The sequence below is a fragment of the Porites lutea genome, chromosome 8 (assembly GCF_958299795.1).
Source record: "Porites lutea chromosome 8, jaPorLute2.1, whole genome shotgun sequence".
NCBI lineage: Eukaryota > Metazoa > Cnidaria > Anthozoa > Scleractinia > Poritidae > Porites > Porites lutea.
Genome location: NC_133208.1, coordinates 32,029,095 through 32,048,099, shown reverse-complemented (window position 1 = coordinate 32,048,099; position 19,005 = coordinate 32,029,095). Strand labels below are relative to the sequence as shown.

The 19,005-nt window shown below is 38.3% G+C and overlaps 2 protein-coding genes across 2 annotated transcripts in view; one reads left to right on the top strand and one right to left on the bottom strand.

Annotated features, from left to right (window-relative positions):
* The window catches only part of LOC140946388 (methylcrotonoyl-CoA carboxylase beta chain, mitochondrial-like), a 135,446-nt gene that overhangs the window by 48,867 nt on the left and 67,574 nt on the right, over positions 1-19,005 (top strand). The window lies entirely within an intron of this gene.
* Positions 12,816-19,005, bottom strand: part of LOC140945570 (glutamate receptor 4-like) — a 19,468-nt gene continuing 13,278 nt past the window's right edge. Inside the window, exons 13-15 of the mRNA XM_073394582.1 lie at positions 17,718-17,888; positions 15,342-15,495; positions 12,816-13,808 (exon numbers count right to left, since the gene is read on the bottom strand). Coding sequence (XP_073250683.1) covers positions 13,766-13,808; positions 15,342-15,495; positions 17,718-17,888 — 368 coding nt within the window. The 3' untranslated portion in view covers positions 12,816-13,765. The remainder of the gene's footprint in view (positions 13,809-15,341; positions 15,496-17,717; positions 17,889-19,005) is intronic.

Sequence of the window (19,005 nt, the reverse complement as noted above, 5' to 3'; positions counted from 1 at the left end):
TTATTACAGAGTTGGTCCTCTTATCAGACTGTGGTGTATGCGATTTGAGGCTAAAAACCACTGTTTCAAGAAGCTGGCAAGGAGCTCAAAGGGTTTCCAGAATTTGTGTAAAACACTGGCCATCCACCATCAAAGGCTACAGTCTTATTGGCTTTCTGTTGAAGGAGGATATCTACGTTCAGCTCAGGAAAATGGACCAGGTTTGTTCACCTAGCACCTGAGACATGAATTCACTCACTGCATATTTTGAATGTTTTTTTTTTCTGTAAAACCTGAATGGCAAATTTTTGTATAATTTATTGCTGGTTATTATACTTAAACTTTAGAAGAACGAAAATTAAATATCCTTTTAAATGTTTTATGTCTGAAAACGAATTTGAGTATGAATACTTCTTCAAAAAAGAGATGGTGTTGGTAGCTTTAATGGTGTTTGTATGTGTATGAGTGTATGTGTAGAGGGTTGTAGTGTGGTAAGGGGTGTACAAGCCTTCTCATCCAGAATAACCTGTAAAAACAGTGGGGTAGGGTACCTTTTTTTCTCTTTTCTACATTTTGCAGTTCTTTTCACCCACTCAATGCCATGTACAAGCTAAATGTAGGTCCCCACTCAGCTGGATTTGTCATATAAAAAAGGATCAATGGAATGGAGGCTTGCATTACCTTATTTACTGAGTTTATGTTTATGTTTATGTAATAAGAGGTATGCCAGTAACTGTAGACAGTAAGCATGCGTGCGACTCCAATTGACTCCCGCCAATGAGTACCGTAATATTTGCTGCTGGAACACAGCAATGGCTGAACGTAAAGTTGATGCTGATTTAAACAAAATATGAAAGATCGAACCGATTTTCAATGAAATCAGAGTGGCAGCGAACCACTAAAGATAGGAAATAAATTATGAGCACATCAATATTTACGGTAAACGAAATTATGATTTGTCTTAACAAGAGTCCATTCGTATATAACCTCGGGAATTCAGGTACAATTCATCGGCTTTGGGGTAATTATTTACGTACTTTTTTCGGTGGCCTTGTATTTCTTAGAAAAAAAAGGGCTGTATGTTCATGTTAAGTGATGGAGGACTTTGCTGCGTGAGCACGTCATCTGATTTTCCACTATGTTAGATGTCTATTATTTGCGCGTGTTTCATGGTCTAGCCACCAGCGTCCACTAAAACAAATCCTTAGGCAGCGTTCACACTTGGTGCCCGGGCATGGTGCCCGAGTACGGTACTCGCTGAGCACTAATGTGAACACACCCTTTTTTCAAGTACCCACGCTAGAATTCGCGCACGGTACCGGTGCCCGAATACAACTGGTCTCGACCTTGTACTCGGGCACAAAAGTGGGCACCGGGTCTATGTGTGCACACAATTTTTGTAGGTTCCGGACAGTCAACTGCTTTGTTCTCGCTGCTAAGCGCATGTTTCAAAATGGCGTCTGAAAGGGCGAAATTGAGTAACAATGAACAAGGTCACATATCGGGTACTCAAAGTGTGAACACAGCACCATTTTGTGCCGGTACCCAGGCACTGGTTCCCGAGCACCAAGTGTGGGCAGCCCCTTAGAGACCTTAGACTAGCAAATGGCCGTAAGGCACTAAAACGTTAACCCCCTCCCCCTGCAAAGACAGCTGTACAGTATGTTACCCAGAATCCGGCCACTTCAGTTTAACATTGCAATAACTATCCTTTCTTAGTCGCACGAAGTCTGAAATTTGGCCCAGAGACAATCAATTTAGTCCCTAATATGACGAAAGACAGTTTAATTCTTTTACCTTTGTTTCCATCGCGAGATTAATATTTTTGCAGAGCTCCTATGTTGCCCAGTATCCTGCCAGCTGCCTGCTATCCTGCAAACGTAATTGTACATCAATTTCGACAGGCAAGCGACTATAAGCTTCTCTTGCACTTGTAAAGTAGTCTGGCAATCGATTCCAAAAACATAAATCAATCTGTAAACCTAGCATCGTGAAATAAAACATAACAAATGACTGGGGTATCGTGGGGAACGCGAGCGGCTGTTAAATGGTATAGTTTCTACTTCCTTGTCTAGGACCTTTTTCACTGATTTAAGGAGCGCATCCGCGGAGGAGTCAAAGCCGTGGTTTGCAACCTCAATAGACCTTGTCAAGGTTTTCGACGCCATCTTGACGAGTAGGCAAACGCGTGAGAAATTACAGTGATTGTATGAGAATCTAACGTCGAATAATTTCCGTAGAACGGCTGTTCTGAAAAAAAAAAATGATTTGTAAACTAAAGCTTCACTCCTAAGGATTCTCCTGAAAAAATTCGAGGGCGGGCGCGTGCACTAGAAGACTTACAACCACTTTCTAAAATTTTCTATACATTTGTCTGTAAGAAAGTCGCAGGAAAATTGCAGACAAATATATGGAAAATCTAAAGCAAGCCTCTGGAGAAATTTACGCACAGGTACGGCCCCAAATTTTTTTAGGACAATCCTTTGCTTTGTAGCTTTAGTTCACAATTGATATTTTTTTCAGAACAGCCGTTTTGCGGAAATTCTTCGACATTAGAATCTATTTTAAGTGTCTTCACTTTAAATATAAAACAGATTCTTTGAAAATATCACATATCACCAACCCATTTCTGAACAGTACTAGTTTTGCTGCGCGGTAAACAGCGTAAATATTAGCCATGAAAAGTTTACTCACCTCATGAACGCAACGGCGCCTTCTGCAATTGTTTCGCAAATGGCAAACTCGCCAAAACTTTCATCTTAAAGCTGAAATGTTCAGCTTTTATTCGAAATACTTCGTTTACCGAGAACTGAAAAGGGTGTCCCAAAAATTGAGTTTTTGTTTTAAGCGGCCGGATACTGGGCAACATACTGTATGTCATTGCTAAAGCTAAAGGTAAAGCGTCCTTTTTTAAGTCGGTAGCTGGAAATAGTCTTCATCTGACTAAGAGTGCTCATCATTTGTCAGATCTGGCTGGCCAAACTAGTTCAGTCGTTATGAGAATTCCACTATTACGGAAAAATACAGCCGGATCAGCCTGTCCATAAAACATATCCCCGGCAGTAATGGCTTTAACGGAAATTTCGCGAATTAATTAAAATTTCGTTTTAATATAAATAACAAGTCCTGCAGGCCAGTCTGATTTTTTGGAAAGCGCCCTAACAAATCTAAGGCCAGGGGTGCGCTCATTTTAACACCTACACCTCTCTCTTCATCAGTACTCCGTTTTATGGGTATGTAAGAGGTACTTATAGGGGCTATATCACGGCTGTCTTGTTCATTTTGTTAATAATGACAATTACTTTTTCTTATGCGCTTTGGAACTTATAACGATGACGAAGAAATTATTTACTTGTTAACGACAAAACTGAAGCTTCAAGTCCAACAAATAGACTTCCCAAACATTATATCAAACGTTACAACAACAAAAATGAACTTTAAAAAACCTGTCAGGCTAACAAGTTTTCAAAAAACCCACAATTTCAGTCCGCTTTAATCTTTTTCAAGTTTGTCCATCCATGTCTACTTTTGTATTTGCTTTGTTATAAATATCTTCTTTTAATGTTTTGAGTGATTACTTTTATGTTTCCCTCAATTTGATGGCAGTTCATACTGTTAAAATTTTGATAAAATTCGTAACACAATGACAACTCCTTTAAAGCTAATGTTATCTCCAAGTCCAATGGTAAAGTTGACCTTGATAACTTACCTTGGTCAAAAAGGCTGTTCCCTGAAGAGACGTGAAAATATTTTATTATATGAACACCAATGAAATACCAGGTGAGCTTTCGCGCGAAAAGTTGGTATCTTCACATGTGAAAATAACCATGTTATCTTCACATGTGAAAATATCACCGTTGCTATGGCTACACAATAAATCGCGCCTTTCACACCAAAAAACTATTAAAGTGAAATGGTTTGGTAGTTCATTGGTGTTTATATAATAAATAAAACATTACATGGCCGCCTGAAGATACGAAATTTTTCTTCTCGTGTTGAAAAAATATTTCACGAGTGAGCGCAGTGATTACTCGTGAAATATTTTTCAACACTCGAAGAGAACTCAGGTAAATTAAGGCATGGGCCTCAATTTTCCTTAATTTACTCTCTTGAAAACTGAGGGGGTGGTCTATATCTAAGAGCTTTAGATGAAGAGACATAAAACTTTGCCAGCTACCCACATTTTTAGTTTGTGTCAATTTCGTGCTATAAAATTATGCAAATTAGGTCACGTGACCTCCATCGGCTGAAAAAGCTTGTTGTTGAAACGGCAACACTTTTTTCGTGTGTCGTCAATTATTTTACGGGTTGCATAATGTTAAGGCCCTTTAATATATCACTTCTGTGCTTGGCCTTTTTTAGATATTTAAAATCGAAGGAGTTAAGATGGGATACAATTGCTTTGGGGGACTGGGTCTAGTTGAAAAAGCCGTTTATTTTCTAAAACAGTCAAAAATTCAGAAAAGGCCAAGCACACTTTTGTTGATGCTTGCATTACACATTGTCCTAAACCAGTCCGGTTTAATAACTCACAACAAAAAGTGTTGCCATTTTTGTTTAAAGACTTTTTATTGTTTTCTGGCCGTGTGGAGTCACGTGACAACATTTACATGATTGAAAATCACCTAATTGACAGAAACCACACATGTATGTATCTGGCAAAGTCTCATCTTTTTGCTGCTTAAGTGCTCAGAGATAGACCACCCCCCATGGAGACCCATGCCTTAATTTACCTGAGAAATTTCGTATCTCCAAGCGGCCATGTAATATCCTCTATTTATTACCACTCGTTTATGTTTTTTTTCCAGGTTATTCAACCTGCAGGAGAGGGCACAATGAACCGAGTTAACTTTGATTAATTATAACTTAAAAGGGTGACAAGAAAACCTCCAAATTTTCTTAAAGATAAAATGGTATATTTTTGCTGACTTCATCGTTAACTAACAACTGCGAAATTAAAAATGAAGATGCCTGCCTCGAAATGTCAAAATGGTGGATTTACAACGTTATGTGACGTCACAATTCTCCTCGCCCAGAGCGTGTTACTAACGTAAAATTCTTAGCGACAACAGCAAAAATGTGTGCATTTGTGATAAAATTAAATAAAAGTACCAATGAATTTGGTTTTACAGAGGGTCGGAAAAACATGTAAAAAAAGTGAAAATGCAAATTTCAAATTACCGCCGTAATTTTGACGTCATACATGTCGTAAGTTAATTTTTGATCAGTGGGTACAAATGTCAGTTAAAATTTCGACCATTTGTCAGTTGTCAGTTAAATTTTAGGCTTTTTGTCAGTTGTCAGTTAAATGGTTATTAATGAGTAACAATGAAACTTATTTGTATATTTTGGATGCGAAAATTGGCTTAAAAGGCACATATAATTTAAATTAAACATGAAATTCGAAAACTGATGCCATGGTACCTTAATTTTTATCGGTTTTGGTATTGTACATGTTGTAAGCATTTCATTACTCTCCTCCACTCGAACGTCTTTACTGGCCAGAGTCCAACATTGCCAACCATTAAGCCAATCAAAATTTATCCCTTCAGAATATTGTATACGCATTATGCGTGAGTCTTACGCCTGTGGACTAAAGACATCGATCTCAGAGGCGTATCCAGGGGCCCGGCCCCCCCCTTATTTTTGGACCAAACTGAGGCCCGAAGGGCCGAAGAACATTTTTTTTAAGCCGCCCTCCTCCCCTTATCTCAGGGTCTGGATGACCCCCTCCCCCCCCCCCCCCTTATCTGAAGGTCTGGATCCGTCACTGGATCTCACGCCTGAGTCACAAATCCAGACAAATTGTTCTTAACACATGATGACTTTGAGTTCTTTTTTCTGTTGTAACGAAATCATATCAAAGCACACTAAAAGTGTCGTCTTTTAAATAGCTTGGGAAGTGCTCAAACGTCTTCGGGAATCCCATTTCTTCGAGTCGTTTTCTCATCTCAACAACGTCTGAATTGACGGGCCGTTAATGCCGTCTAGTGACGTCACTTATATTACTACCCGAAAACCGGGTAGCGATTTTGATTGGTTTATTGGCTAAACATTCGCATAATTATGAATAATTATGAAAAATTTTAGCGGGATTGTCGCTTGATATTCAGCGAATCGCATCCCTGGCATTCTTTCGTTAGTTCAAACATTTCGATAAGCTTAATCTTTATCTTAAACAGTAAAATTGCCCTTGTCTTCGAAACTGGAATGCTAAATTGAACTGCGAATGAAGAATCATTGCGGAGAGTCGGTAGGTTTTTCATTTAGAGCCGCTTTGTGGTTTCGGCGGCCGGTGATTTTATTTACGCGAAGTTTTCTGTGATCAATGTAATAATTCGACCTTCTTACTGTTTTTACCGTCAAGTGTAATAATTCTGTTAGCTTTTCTTTCTTGTCTCCTTGTTTTTTTTCCTCGTTAAGGACCAAATAGCTTCTTTTCAATTAAAGCAAATCATTGTCTTTTTGAACTAAGTGTTCCGTGTGTGTGTGTTTATTTCATTGCGTGATTACTACCGAGTTTGATTATAGAATTTAGTACAACCGGTTTAGAGTCGTACTGCATACAGTTGATAGTTTGAACATTAAACATGAATTGCGATCGAAGAAAATAAAGCAGTTCTGTATCGTGCAGACATTTCCAAACGATATTTCTCGGTTGCCACTTGAAAATCGTGTTTTACTTTTTGCATGAATTAAAGCAAAGGTCAAGGAGTAGTGACGTCACTGGACGGCATTAACGGCCGGTCGATTCAGACGTTACTGAGGGAGTAATAACGACTCGAAGTAATCGGATGAAATTCAGGCTACTTCGGGAACAGTCTGCGGACATTTAATTTTCGGCAACGTTTGGAAGTCTTCGGAAATTCGTCGGAAATCTTCGGAAGTCGCCGGGACGTTTCAGGAAATCTCGGCCAGAACAAGGTGAAAATCCCACGCATTTGACTCAGAAAAAGTTGGCAGAAATAATATTGGGATGAAGATCGTAAGAAGACCAAAACAAACCGTCCCTGAATCATCTTAGTAAAAACTTGCAGTTGCCTTTGTAACCGGCCCTCATTCTGAGCAGCCATCGTATGCTGGCGCGTTCTAAGAGGAGCGTAAATTTGAGATCATAGGTCATTTACAACAGATGGTACATGACACACATGAGTTTTACAGTAAAATCATTAACGAAATGTCACACTTAAGCGTCTTGCTGCTATGATTACCCTTAATCACATTGTCTGATGAGAAATGATTAAGCGGTTTTCGATCGTTCCAGAGTGGATTACACACGTGTATATTTTAGACAAGTTTGCCCCCGTCATACAAACTTTATAAATTAAAACTTCACCAATTTCTGGAGCCAGCTCTTGGCTCTTAGATTTGACAACTTTACTGATTTTAAGGCGCTCTCCTGAGATGTATCATACATCTTTGCTAATTGGTCAAAATTTAACTAAAAAAGAAAAAAAAAACCATGGAAGAGTCTAATTTCACCATACCGCAAGCACTAAGTCGATTGCTAGTAAGATAAATAAAAAGACGTAAAAAGTCGACGAGGAAAGAATTCAAAGTGTTTAGGCCAGAAATTAACTTGTAGTATCAATTTGGGATGGAATTAAGCTATCTGAGAGATAAAAACATAAACAAAAAGACCCTCTCTTACCACATGTTATCCGTCTTTTTTTCCGAGGAGTTCACATGCACGAATAAATTAACAGCGGCTAAAATCACAAAGAAAACTTTTATATTCCTCTTTCCATGCATATTTTGTTTCTGGAAAAAATAATAATATCGTTATAAACTATGTGATAAACTGTAAAAGTGTCGCAGTTATTCAATAGCATAAACTTTACATGTAATAACCGCATGATATTCCTCATAAACAAGGAAAGGAAAGTGACCATGCAGGTGAGTCCCAAGTTGACTAACGTTATTCCCCATCATTCTAACGACTCACGTGCTTCTGTATGTCGAAAGAAAGTCATTGAATGTAGTTGAATTAAAACTCGAGGCTTGCCCTTATTGCATAGCTCATTAAAAGACTTTTGCCTTCCAGAAATTTTGAACACTTGTTTGATAGTGCATTTACAGCATTTATGATCAAGAGCTTGTGTACTGTCTCATTTGTAATAATCATCGCACTTTGTAATACCTAAGTCGTAATTGGTAATAAATCGTGTCGTGTTGCACTTTGTACTAATAAATCATTTGAGAGCGGTTGTCTGAAAATATCGACCAGAGATGGGAAAAATAAAATTTTTGAAAAATTCCCCCCAAAATTCAACTAAAAAAAATTAAACTACCCTAGGTATTGTAGTAATGAAAATGTAAATTTTAGTTTCATTGGATAAATATTTTGGCGATACGGTGAATGTCAAGTTCGGGCGATTGACGGCCTTTACACGTTATCACCCATAAATGTAATACTGAACAACCATAAATGTAATAAAAGTCAACCATAAATGTGATAAAAATCAACCATAGATGTAACAAATTACTAACCATAAATGTAATAAGTATAGAAATTCATGCTAAACCTCGACAGTGCTGGATAGATTAATTTGTGCTAGTTTCTGGGAAAATAGCAACAAACAACGCTGGCATGATAATGATTGAGAGTGCCCCGACGATCAAAACGGAAATGAAAAAATACAATAGAAACAAGTGGAAATGTTACAATAAGTTTAGCGTTAGATAACATCGAGTGAAGCCAGATTGGACACCTTATGAATTTTACACAACGCATTATTTCCATAATGGAATGAGACTGGAATGTAGAATGAGGCTAGAATAGCTGAAGAAACCAAAACTACAGAGTGCCAGTTATGGAGAGAACACAGTAGAGAGTTAAGCACTGATCTGCAGTGATTAGGGTTAAGCACTGAACTGAAAACGGTTAGCTTTCAAATTTTGTAATGGGGTACGGCATATATAAGAACATGTATATTTTAAAAATTATTGGATTTAGCCGCTAGTCCTCGATGGTGTAGTGGATATGGATGTAGGCTATAAAGCAAGTGACCGGGGCTCAAAGCATTACAGTGGATTTTTTTCCATTTTATTTTATGTTACACAGTAAAGTTGGACTTGAGTTGTTCTTCATGTAATTTTACTGAAAGAAACAATCTGACCTCTGCCGATGTTACCTAATGCTAACCTTACGATAACTTTCATATATTGACGGAGAGCAAGCTCATTAAAACCAATCATCTCATAGCAAGAGAATGTGATAATTAAAGTTTATTATAAAATGCGATGGAATTATTACAAATTGCGACAACTTAGTTCTGTGGACAATTATTACGAGACAGCATTTTTTATTGCAAAGTGCGATACGAATCATTAGAAATTGCAATGGTTTTATTACAAAAAGAGATGATTATTTTTAATTATACATCGTTACATTTCTTACGTTTATTCTGTTCTTCTTTTCGTACAATGCCTTTCTTACGTAAATTCTTATGCGTGTGTTTAAGCAATGACATCAGCCAAGGATAGCCCCCGTTTCAATTTATCTCGTACCCAGATCTCACTCTGTTTTACACTGGGAGATCTGGGTACGAGATTACGTTTCGATTCGGAAAATGTACACGAGTCATCGTACATGAATATTGAGGTATACTGCGGCTGAACGGAAATTGTATACACAATTATGAACAACTCCGGCCAAACAAACTGAATCATAATTCAATCTCTACTTTCATCATTTCGTTAATGTAAAGTTTGAATCTGATATTGAAACGTAGAGACGCCAATAGACTCTTTGCATGACTTGATAAAGTGACCAACATTTGGTAAATACAAAAACAGTTTACTTTTGAAAAATTTTGTCAGCTTTTTGAAGTCAAGTGTCAAGGCAGCCATGCCACAATTCGTTAAATTTGCATGAAACTGAATATGGGTAAGAATACAGAGGACAGAACCGCTTTTGTTGATTCCAACATAGCTTCCGTGACAAAATTAACGCTAACCATGTTTTTGCTGAGAAATACGTGCAGAATCTTTTAGCGTATGGATATAACAAAAAATAGACCCTCCAACTATAAGCTAATAAGAGGAAAGAATATAAACTGACTTTTGATCGTCGGTTGCAAATCTGACTGAATGCCCAAAGAGTCGCCCAAGGATATTTTATTTATAATACAATGACATGGCTATAGACACGGCTTTACTTGGCTGTGGTCCAGGCCCAGTTTGCAGATGTACAGAGACACTGAGCGACAAAGGCCAAGGCAACTGAGTATTTCTCCTTTTTGCCGGATTAACTTTTATCCCTTTTTTTGTTCTGCTATGTTCGGCAGAATCGACATTGCTGAAATTTTCTTTTCCTTTTTATAGTGAGAGTTTGTCAACTTTGTCAAATCAGAATGAAAAAGAAAATACTCACTTAGCCAAAACGTGCTTGAGAACCATACCATTCATTGATACTTTTGCCAAGGACCACGGTTTTTAGACAGAACGCGCCTTAAAATTTTCTTGTTATTTTCCATCTTTGGTAATATGCAAACATTTCGTTCGGCCAAGTACCAAGCGTACCCGCTATCTTAACTGCCGTCTTCCAATAAACGGCTGATATCTGTATTAACAACAATTATTAATCCCTGAGAATAAAAACCTGTGACAGAGTGTTACTGATTACAATGATTCGTATGTTACTGTTTACAATAATATGGACGAGCAGTAGGATTTGTCAACTTGTACTCTTTATTTTTTTACATGTTCTACGAATAAATCGAAATAAACACAATGTTTTTACAATTTTTTGGAGCTTGTCAGCCCGACCATAACGGAATGAGTCATCAGTGCATTTATGTGCATTTTATCAGCATCTGTAATTTTGTTGCACTTTGTCATTTTAATGATTTGCTGCTTTTGAATAGATACTAAAACCAAAAACTTAAGGCTTTACACTTTAAAACATGGTTTGACAATACAGTAAAGAAGACTGCTGTTTTTAAAAATTTCGCTGGTTAAACGTTAAGTAGTTAATAAGGTAGTTTATTCAGTTGTGGAGGCCACCCTGACATTACATAGAATTAAAAAGAACTCTACGAATGAAGGTTAAGAGCGCTCCGCGTAATTATCAACTAAACGAGGAAATAGTCAAAAAATGACCTGGCCTCAAACTCGGCCAGAATACAGCCTTATGTGCCCTAGTTACAAAATCGTTGGTTTAAGTACGATCGTGAATAATATTTTTTTAACGAATTTTTTTTTTCCCGAGGCCTAAAATGGGCAAAAATCATGCGAAATTAGAGTCATATTCAGTGTCTCGTATATTTGAAAATAAAGTTTGCTGCTAAAATATAATGACACATATTTTTACTATCTTTCCTCTATAATTTTAACTTACTAGTTCGCAATTTGGTCCACAAGAGATTTTTGAGAAATTTTCAAAGTTGTTGACTCTAAATCGCTTAATCAACCGTCGAAATTTAGCACTTTTTCACGAGCTAAAAAAGCGGATTGGTACATGGCTTTGAACACCAAGGCTTGTTTAGACTGAAAGAGCATTTTTTTTTTTTTCAAATTAGCGAAATAAAATTTTTGGGTAAATGAAATCATCCAAACTGAATGAGGTGAACCATTTGATTTTCCAACCAGAATTTCCAGTTTACCTGTACGCCATATGTCTGAGCAGTTGAGGGGGGAGGAGGTGGGTGGGAGATCATATCTTTCAAGGCATTGGGATGGGGTTGTACAAGAGACTAAATGCCTGAGCAGCTGAGGGGAGGAGTAAAAGAAAGTTTGGAAGGAACATGTACAGGGGGTGGGTTTCAGTAAAGACCACGAGTCTCAGCAGTTATGGGAATGGTGCGATATCTACCTGTTATGGGAGATGGGAAAGGAGATAACTGATAACTGACTAATCTGTAGGTTGGACACGCAATGCATGATTTCCAATAACAATATCAATAGAACAGTTTTGAATTAAAAATTACGGCTGAATACAAACATTAACGACACATTCATAAAGAGTTAGCCTCCACTTAAAGTAACATATTCAGAAATTCCGGCAAGTAAGTGTTTGAAATTTGAATATATACAATAGACAGAGCAATAAACAGGTCTTTTTCTCGTTGGAATTTGTGAATATATTTACTTCTGATGGAGGCTAAGCCCGTAAAAAATGTGTCTTCACTTCTTTAATCCAGCGGTTATAGCGAACTCGAAACTGGGCCATTCAGGTTCCGTGCGACGGTTTATTTGTCGTAACCTTCTTCAAAACAATGTATAATAAAACAATTATTAGATTCGATCTTTATGATATCCTAAATAGTTAAGGTAGTATTATCAGCCTCGGCCACTTACCTCTCGACCTTGATTATTCCGGATATCACAAAAATCTCATCCAACAATTGTTTGTCAATATTTCGGTATTTTATATCCGGTATTTTGTACTATATCTTTTCTATCTGAAAAGTCAGAAAAGAGGGTTGAATTCGGGGATAAATAGGTTACACGACTAAAACAATGAACAGCTTATTAAGGTAAACATTTTATTGACCTTTTTTATGCTAGAGGACGCATTATACGACTGGTCGAACTTGGGCAAACATTTGTAGTTCGTCTGGTTATGCGTCTCCAGTATAAAGACGGGCACAAGACGCATTACGCGTTTGGACGAACTTGGACGAACGTCTTGAACGACGCACTACGAAAGGTAGTTTCAGGGGCACCCAACGACAATTTTCGGAAGAATATCTGTTCGGAAGACGATTTGAGATTTAGAATTTTCGGAACATTTGCTGTAAAATTTCTTGCTTGCCTGCCTCTCCTAGGATTTTCGAACATCCAAAAAATGGTATATTTGCCTATTTTTAACGGATGTTTACCCTAAAAAGGTCACCTAGAATTTTCGGAAGCCTTTTTTCTGGCTGAAATTTTCGAAAAGGTAAGTTTTGATTCCTATAATTTTCTGATCACTAGACTTTCAGCTAGGAAATCCGAACAGATGAAAAATTTTTAGGGGATAAAAATATGCCTATATCTACCGTTTAAATACTAAAATACGTTTGACAATGCTATGTTTAAGTGGTTTTGAACTATATTCTCGTTGGGTGCCCCCATAGTTTGTCTAGGCGAATAATTCGTCTCGTGCCCATCTTTATACCAGATACACATAACCCAGACGAACTACAGAATGTTTGCCCAAGTTCGTCCAGAGGGATAATGCGTCCTTAGTATAAAAACTTCAACGAGAAATATAAGCCTGTATGCAAGGAGTTGTCTGTTCATTTTATATTAGATTTATATGAGAGTTACTCTAGTATACTGATTGTGACCAATCTCAAATGTATTGAAATCCAATCCGATTAATTTTTTTATAATAGTAGTCCTGCGCTGCGCACTATTTTCCCTGCAGAGGAAATGCAGGGCTACGTTGTAATTAGAAGCAACAACCTGAACGCTATTTCTGGTTTTCATCGGCATCAGGAACAAACCAGATTTTATGCCCAAAAAAGCTGGCGAGCAGATTCTAACTTACGTATTAAAAAAAATCTCGCACTTATAGAAACTGAAGAAACTGCACCAACACCGACACTTGTGGTTAAAGCGCAAAAAATACTCTCTTCTTTATTTTCTTTGGACGCTTGAATGGCGGTTTCGTGGTATAAATCCTGTCCCCGTAATCTCTAGTCACATTGATGCAAGCCCGGTTGCAAACCACCCGAGACGACGGAAATCAAAGTTGCTATGTGCCAAGTATTCGCGACAGAAAAAAAAAAAAGAAAAATTGACTAATTCGCGTAAACAAAATCCACTTTAATCCTTGTTAAGAGTGGTTCAATTCCAGTCAATTGCTTGCAGAAATTATGGTAGGGCTTGAGCCGACTGACCTATAAAGAAAAATGAATAATAATAAATGTGAAACTTAGTTGCGCATATTCAATAGAAATATTTTCATATGCGCATTACAGACGATAAGATAAAAATAGATCAATTAAGAGCTATATTTAAATAAATAAATAAATAAATAATTAAATAAAGTGAAAAAATAAAAAAATAAACAAATAAAATAAACAAATAAGTCAATTAAAAAGCTGCCTTGAAAAAGTACGTTTGAGAGCTCTTTTAAAAGGTCTAAAGCTCTGAATGTTTGGGATCTCCGCCGGAAGACTGTTCCACAATTTCGGAGCCGCCAACTGAAATGCTCGGTCAGCAAGTGTAGGTAGGCACCGTGAGTTGGCTGGTACCACCAAATTCGCATTCCTGGACCTAAGATTATATCTTGACTGGGCAGCGACAGCAATAAGATCAACCAGATATTTAGGTGCTAGGGCCTGAGAGGCACTTGAATGTTAATAACACTATTTTAAATTCAATTTTGTATTCGACGGCCAACCATTGAAGATCCTTTAAAACAGGAGTAACGTGATAGATACAACGGGTGTTAGTTACAAGTTTGGCAGCAGCATTTTGAACTCGTTGAAGTTTATTAATGTGAATAGTAGGAAGGCCGTATAATAGACTGCTGCAGTAGTCCAGTTTACTGGTAATAAACGCACGGACAAGGGATATAGCGGTTTGATGAGACAGATACTTTCTAATCTTACGTATATTGTAGATATAATAAAAAGACGAGCTGCAGATACTATTGACATGACTAAGCATATCTAGGTTAGAATCAGACCATGATCCGAAGTTTCTTATTTGTGGTAAAGAATTTATCCGAGATTCACTAACAATAAGGTGTGAGGTCTTTACTTTCTCGAGTCGCTGTCTTGTTCAAATGATAAATTCTGTTTTGTCAGGATGAAGTTTCAATTTACCCATCAGCATCCAGTTCCGTACATCACGAATATAGGATTGTATAGATGACACAGCAGCAGTTTGGTTAGCATAATAACCAGGACATTAACTACCCGCTTTAAGTACTAATAAGGTAGACCTGGGTTCGAAGCTGTATCCTAGCAACATGCAACGCATGCTCAATAAAGATCTTACTCGATTCATACAGAGTCTTTCTCCAGTACTCGACACACTTGACATTCCCCACCAGGGGCGTAGCTAGGGGGGGTCCTGGGGTGCCCGTGACCCCCCCCCCCCCCTTGGTAGGCCTTCTTTTGAGCAAACAACCTACAATATTCAGCTGGCAAAAATGCCATGACAATATCTTGGCCGTAAAAGCCATTGTTGTAAAGCCCACTTTTAAAATTTGTTTTTTTGTAAAGTATTTTCGTCAACGGTTCTTGTCTTTAGTTAATATGGGCCTTCATTCCGCGATAATACGACTGACAATCTGGTGAGTAGCCTCTGTAACCCCCCCCCCCCTTTGAAAAATCCTGGCTACGCCCCTGCCCACCCAGAACAGTAGAGACACTAGAGAAGATTTCCCGGTTGGCCGGACTTTAATAAAGATATCCTTATACCTTTTAAAACATGAAGGCTTAGTCTCCCGTTTCTTCGTCATTTTCTTCCAGAAGATCTCTGCAATCAACGTTATAAACGCTGCAGTTATCCCACAGCCCATGACGACGTACACTCCCAACATACTAGGTAAATCGATCCGCTTTTGAGACAGCGCTGCCAAAAAGAAAAAAAGAAAGGAAGGGAGGAAGAGGATGGAAAGAAAAGAAATAAGGGTTTTTGATCAAAAGTGAAGTCAAGATGGTTGGACATTGGCCAAGCCCTTTTTATTTTGGATCGAGAGAAATTCGAGGTGACTAAAAACGAGAGAAAGAGCGAAGCCAATATCCATCCGTCTTGACCGAACAAAGGATTCATTATGTGGCCACGAGAACCTTTTAGTATGGAAATCATCAACTTGTACATTTTGCCGGCTCAAACAATTTGGAAAACTTGAGCCTGATTTGTAAAGCAGTAAGGGAAAGCAGTAAGGTTTACACAACAGATCGTTGGTTTTTGATGTGGTGTGATTTGAAGTGAGCAAAATAAATATATTACTCTGTTTTGTGGATGGGTTTCCTGGAAACTAGTCTTCCCAGTTGATTGTGAGTAATTGATGATGACGTTCGAGAGTTTCCAAAGAAATAAAAACTCTGAAACTCTAAATTTAATCGCTAAGTTTCTTTACGCCGTTACATGACTTTGACACAGCAAGAAAAAGAGACACTATATCTTTCAGCAAAAACATTGTGTATACGATGATTGTCAACTGAGCTATAGGGTGTTTTCACATGACGTCACGGCGGCCATATTGGTGTCCCCAGACAATGAAACGGCGGCCATGTTGGTGTCCCAAACCAGTCCTGTGGGAGTTGAACTCTTTTCTTATGCAAACGCTTTCTTTTGCTCCAGTAAATTTGCATAGTTTCTGGTCACGTGAGTGAAAACGCTCTATAGAGTCAATGTAAAACCTAGCCTGCTAACGTACAACCGTCTCTCCTCCTCGCTTCTTGCCGCGCTATGGACGTCTCTTGCTCAAAACATCCATAGCGGAGTAAGGAAGGAGAGGAGAGACAGCTGAATGATTACAAACTGATTACCAACGGCTATGTTTGATTGATTGGAGAGTTAAGGGTTTCGTCAAGAGACTATAAAGGGGACAGAGAGGGCATCCCCCATATACACCCTATTCCAAAGGTAATTCGTCTCGAGATATTTTTAACATCACAGATCTCAAGGGGGATTAGACAACAGCCAATCACATAGTGCGAATGTGTTCCGCGTGGATGACCCACGCTGAGAGCCACGCGTCCTTCACGAAATGACGCAGAACAAAATGGGGGAAGACGCGGAGAGCGATTTTGCTATTCCTTTTGTCGACGAAAACGACTACAGCGAGATTTCTGCGAAAGCTGTGTCAGCGAAACGGAAATTAAAAAAGAATCGCCCTTCCTCTCTTGTATAGATCTAATAGTAGAGCAGGGAAATCCTTAACACACTGAATATTCTCTCAGGATCATTTATAATTTACAGTTTGAAGAGAGCAATTTCTGGTTTGATGTTTATTTTTTTCGGTCTTTATAGCGATTATTCCTACCCACTTACTTTGTCAATTGTAGGTGGACCCTCCTAAAGCTGAATTTCAAGGGACCATATTCAAGCTCAGAAAGAGAAATAAAACTTCGTCGTAGTTTATTTACGTCCTCCATAAAACGCGAAATTAGGCATTTTCACGTCGTAGTCGTGCTAAAACGGGAAAGAAATGAACAAAAAAGTGTGTTGCACGTGCGAAGTTGTTGTTTTGCTAATTAAACCTATTGTTTTTTTGACGTTCTAGTTGTCGTCCGCGTCGTTGGATCTTAAACTCTCTAAATTGTACAAACGACCGGTTTCAATAGACCGGCGAAATTTCTCATTTTATTAAAGCACTGAGGTTACGACAACTTCGAGTTAAACTGATTTCACGGGTTGTCAAAGAGTCCAGCGATTCCTTTTTCCCAGGTGAGCGCCGACTCATTTCGCTTCAATATTCAGGAATGCTCTTGATCTTTTTACGCTTTCATTGCCTCTTGCCCGATATGTTTTGCGTTTGGTCATGCGAAACCTCCACGAAACATCCACGCCTCGCGCGAGGTAACTTTATCCCGATTCTAAAAATAACTCGAGACGAATTACCTATGGAATAGGGTGTATATGGGGGATGCCCTCTCTGTCCCCTTTATAGTCTCTTGGTTTCGTGGATAAACAAATTTATGTAATTTCTTGTGTAACTCACTTGTTTCCTGTTCTTTGGGACATTCAAACTGATTACCAATGGCTATGTTTGATTGATTGGAGAGTTAAGGGCTCTTAAGGGTTTCGTGGATAAACAAATTTATGCAATTTCTTGTGTAACTCACTTGTTTCCTGTTCTTTGGGACATTCATTGGCTTTGTCCCACCACTTTCGCTTCAAATTATCAAGGAAGTCATTTTCATGAAGACGCAAAATGGCCAGAGTAAAATCCGTAGTATGTGGATCATAAGCTTGAAAACCGAGCGCCAGTCCCTTGGCTCTACTGAGACCTGGAACTGGATGGAAAATGAAGCTTATTTGTCATATTGTTGTGGAAATTCTCTCAACCATAGAATTCGGATCAAGCAATAATGACAGTTTGAGCGTATAACTAAGGGCGCTTTTAATTATTGTCGACCGGCTAGACCATTCCCGTCGTAATGAGAATTTCACCTTTAATCAAAACTATCCAGCCAGGTAAGTCAAATCATGAATAGCTAGTATATGCACGAAATGATGATTTTTCATCAAAAACTCTTGTTAAAAACTTATTTAATTTTCAAAAAGGACTAGTAAGGCCTTGGTCAGGCCGGCAGGTCTGAGGTTTGGAAAGCGCTCTGGAGATACCGCTCTTCAAATAAAGCACCAAAAAAAATCCCTGAATGCCTCTTTGCCCGGCTAGACTGGCTGTATCGGTTTAAGATGATCTTGCCCCACCTCTACTTACTTTGTAAAATTTCACTGTGTCTTTCTTAAGAGCATTAACCCGGTTAAAGGAGGTGTTTTTTTTCGGCTTGTGATACCAATATTCTGGAGCTTTCCCAAATGAACATTTCATCTCAGTTTAAAGAGGCTATTTCAACCCTATCTGCCATCTTTTGAAAAAGCTAAACTGAGTGTGTTCGCATCAATTTAATTTCAAAAATAATGTTCCAGTTTTGTTTTTTAAGACCATATTTAGCCATTGAAACTGTTTTCTGTCGTCTGTTGCAGCGGATGGAAAGGATGGACATGGATTGGAACTTGAAAAAATTGACCCAACCTTTTCACTGAGTTTTAATACTACCGTATTTATTCGAATAAGCGCTCAACCTCGAATTGGCGCCCAACGTCAAATAAGTGCTCACCCTCAACCTCAAACCCCACCCCCTCCTCCTCCCAATCAAACTCAAATAAGCGCCCAACCCCTACCCCGCCCACCTGAGTGACAATGAGATTGACATTGAAATTGAATAAGTACTAATAAGTAAGTAAGTACTTCCTTCAGAGTATTTTACAGAAACCTTGCTCTGTTACTTCTTCGCGTTTTATTATTAGCATTCATTGTTTTGTTACAGAATAAACATACTACACTTGTTGAAAATGGTGAAAATTTCGTAAACCCCCAGCCTCGAATAAGCGCCCACCTTGTCC